Raw genomic sequence first — 528 nt, 5'->3', positions numbered from 1 at the left:
GTGGGGTGAGGGTGGGGGGTGGGGGGTAAATGGGGTTCTTGAGATTCTTACATTAACAAAACAATCATGAAATTGCAATCTCATGACAGAAGCTATGCTTCTTGTTTCTCTTTTCATAGCTTTTTTCATAACTTCTTTGACTATAAATTCAGCTTTTGGGCAAGTTTTGGAGTAAAAATAGGGTTTTAATGTTGTAGAAATAGCAAAAAGATTCAAACTTTGGAGAAGAATGAAGAAGAACAAAAGGGTATAACCCATTCTTGATTCTTGTTTTTTTTTTTTTGTTCTCTAGAAAAAACTAGTGTTTTTTTTTTGTTTTTGAGAGAGATGGGTGGGTTCTTAAAGAGAGAAAATCCTAAAATGGATGTGTTGTCAGCATTATATAGGGGATTTTTTGGTTGAGACAAAGTGGCCAATTGTGAAGAGTTTGTTTTGGGTTGGGTGGGGTTAGGGGGTGGGGTAGGGTCATGGTCTTATGTATAATTTTCATAATCATTTTTGTCATTTATTTTCTGATAATTTCAATCA

The 528-nt window shown here is 34.7% G+C and overlaps 1 protein-coding gene across 1 annotated transcript in view; it reads right to left on the bottom strand.

Moving 5' to 3' along the window:
• The window catches only part of LOC107003434 (peroxidase 17), a 5,990-nt gene extending 5,670 nt beyond the window's left edge, over positions 1-320 (bottom strand). The window contains exon 1 of the mRNA XM_015201763.2: positions 52-320. Within this exon, the coding sequence (XP_015057249.1) occupies positions 52-258 (207 nt within the window). The 5' untranslated portion in view covers positions 259-320. The remainder of the gene's footprint in view (positions 1-51) is intronic.
• Between the last annotated feature and the right edge of the window lie 208 nt (positions 321-528).

The sequence above is a fragment of the Solanum pennellii genome, chromosome 11 (assembly GCF_001406875.1).
Source record: "Solanum pennellii chromosome 11, SPENNV200".
Classification (NCBI taxonomy): domain Eukaryota; kingdom Viridiplantae; phylum Streptophyta; class Magnoliopsida; order Solanales; family Solanaceae; genus Solanum; species Solanum pennellii.
Note: the sequence above shows the minus strand (reverse complement) of the source record. Positions and strands in the feature narration are given on the sequence as shown.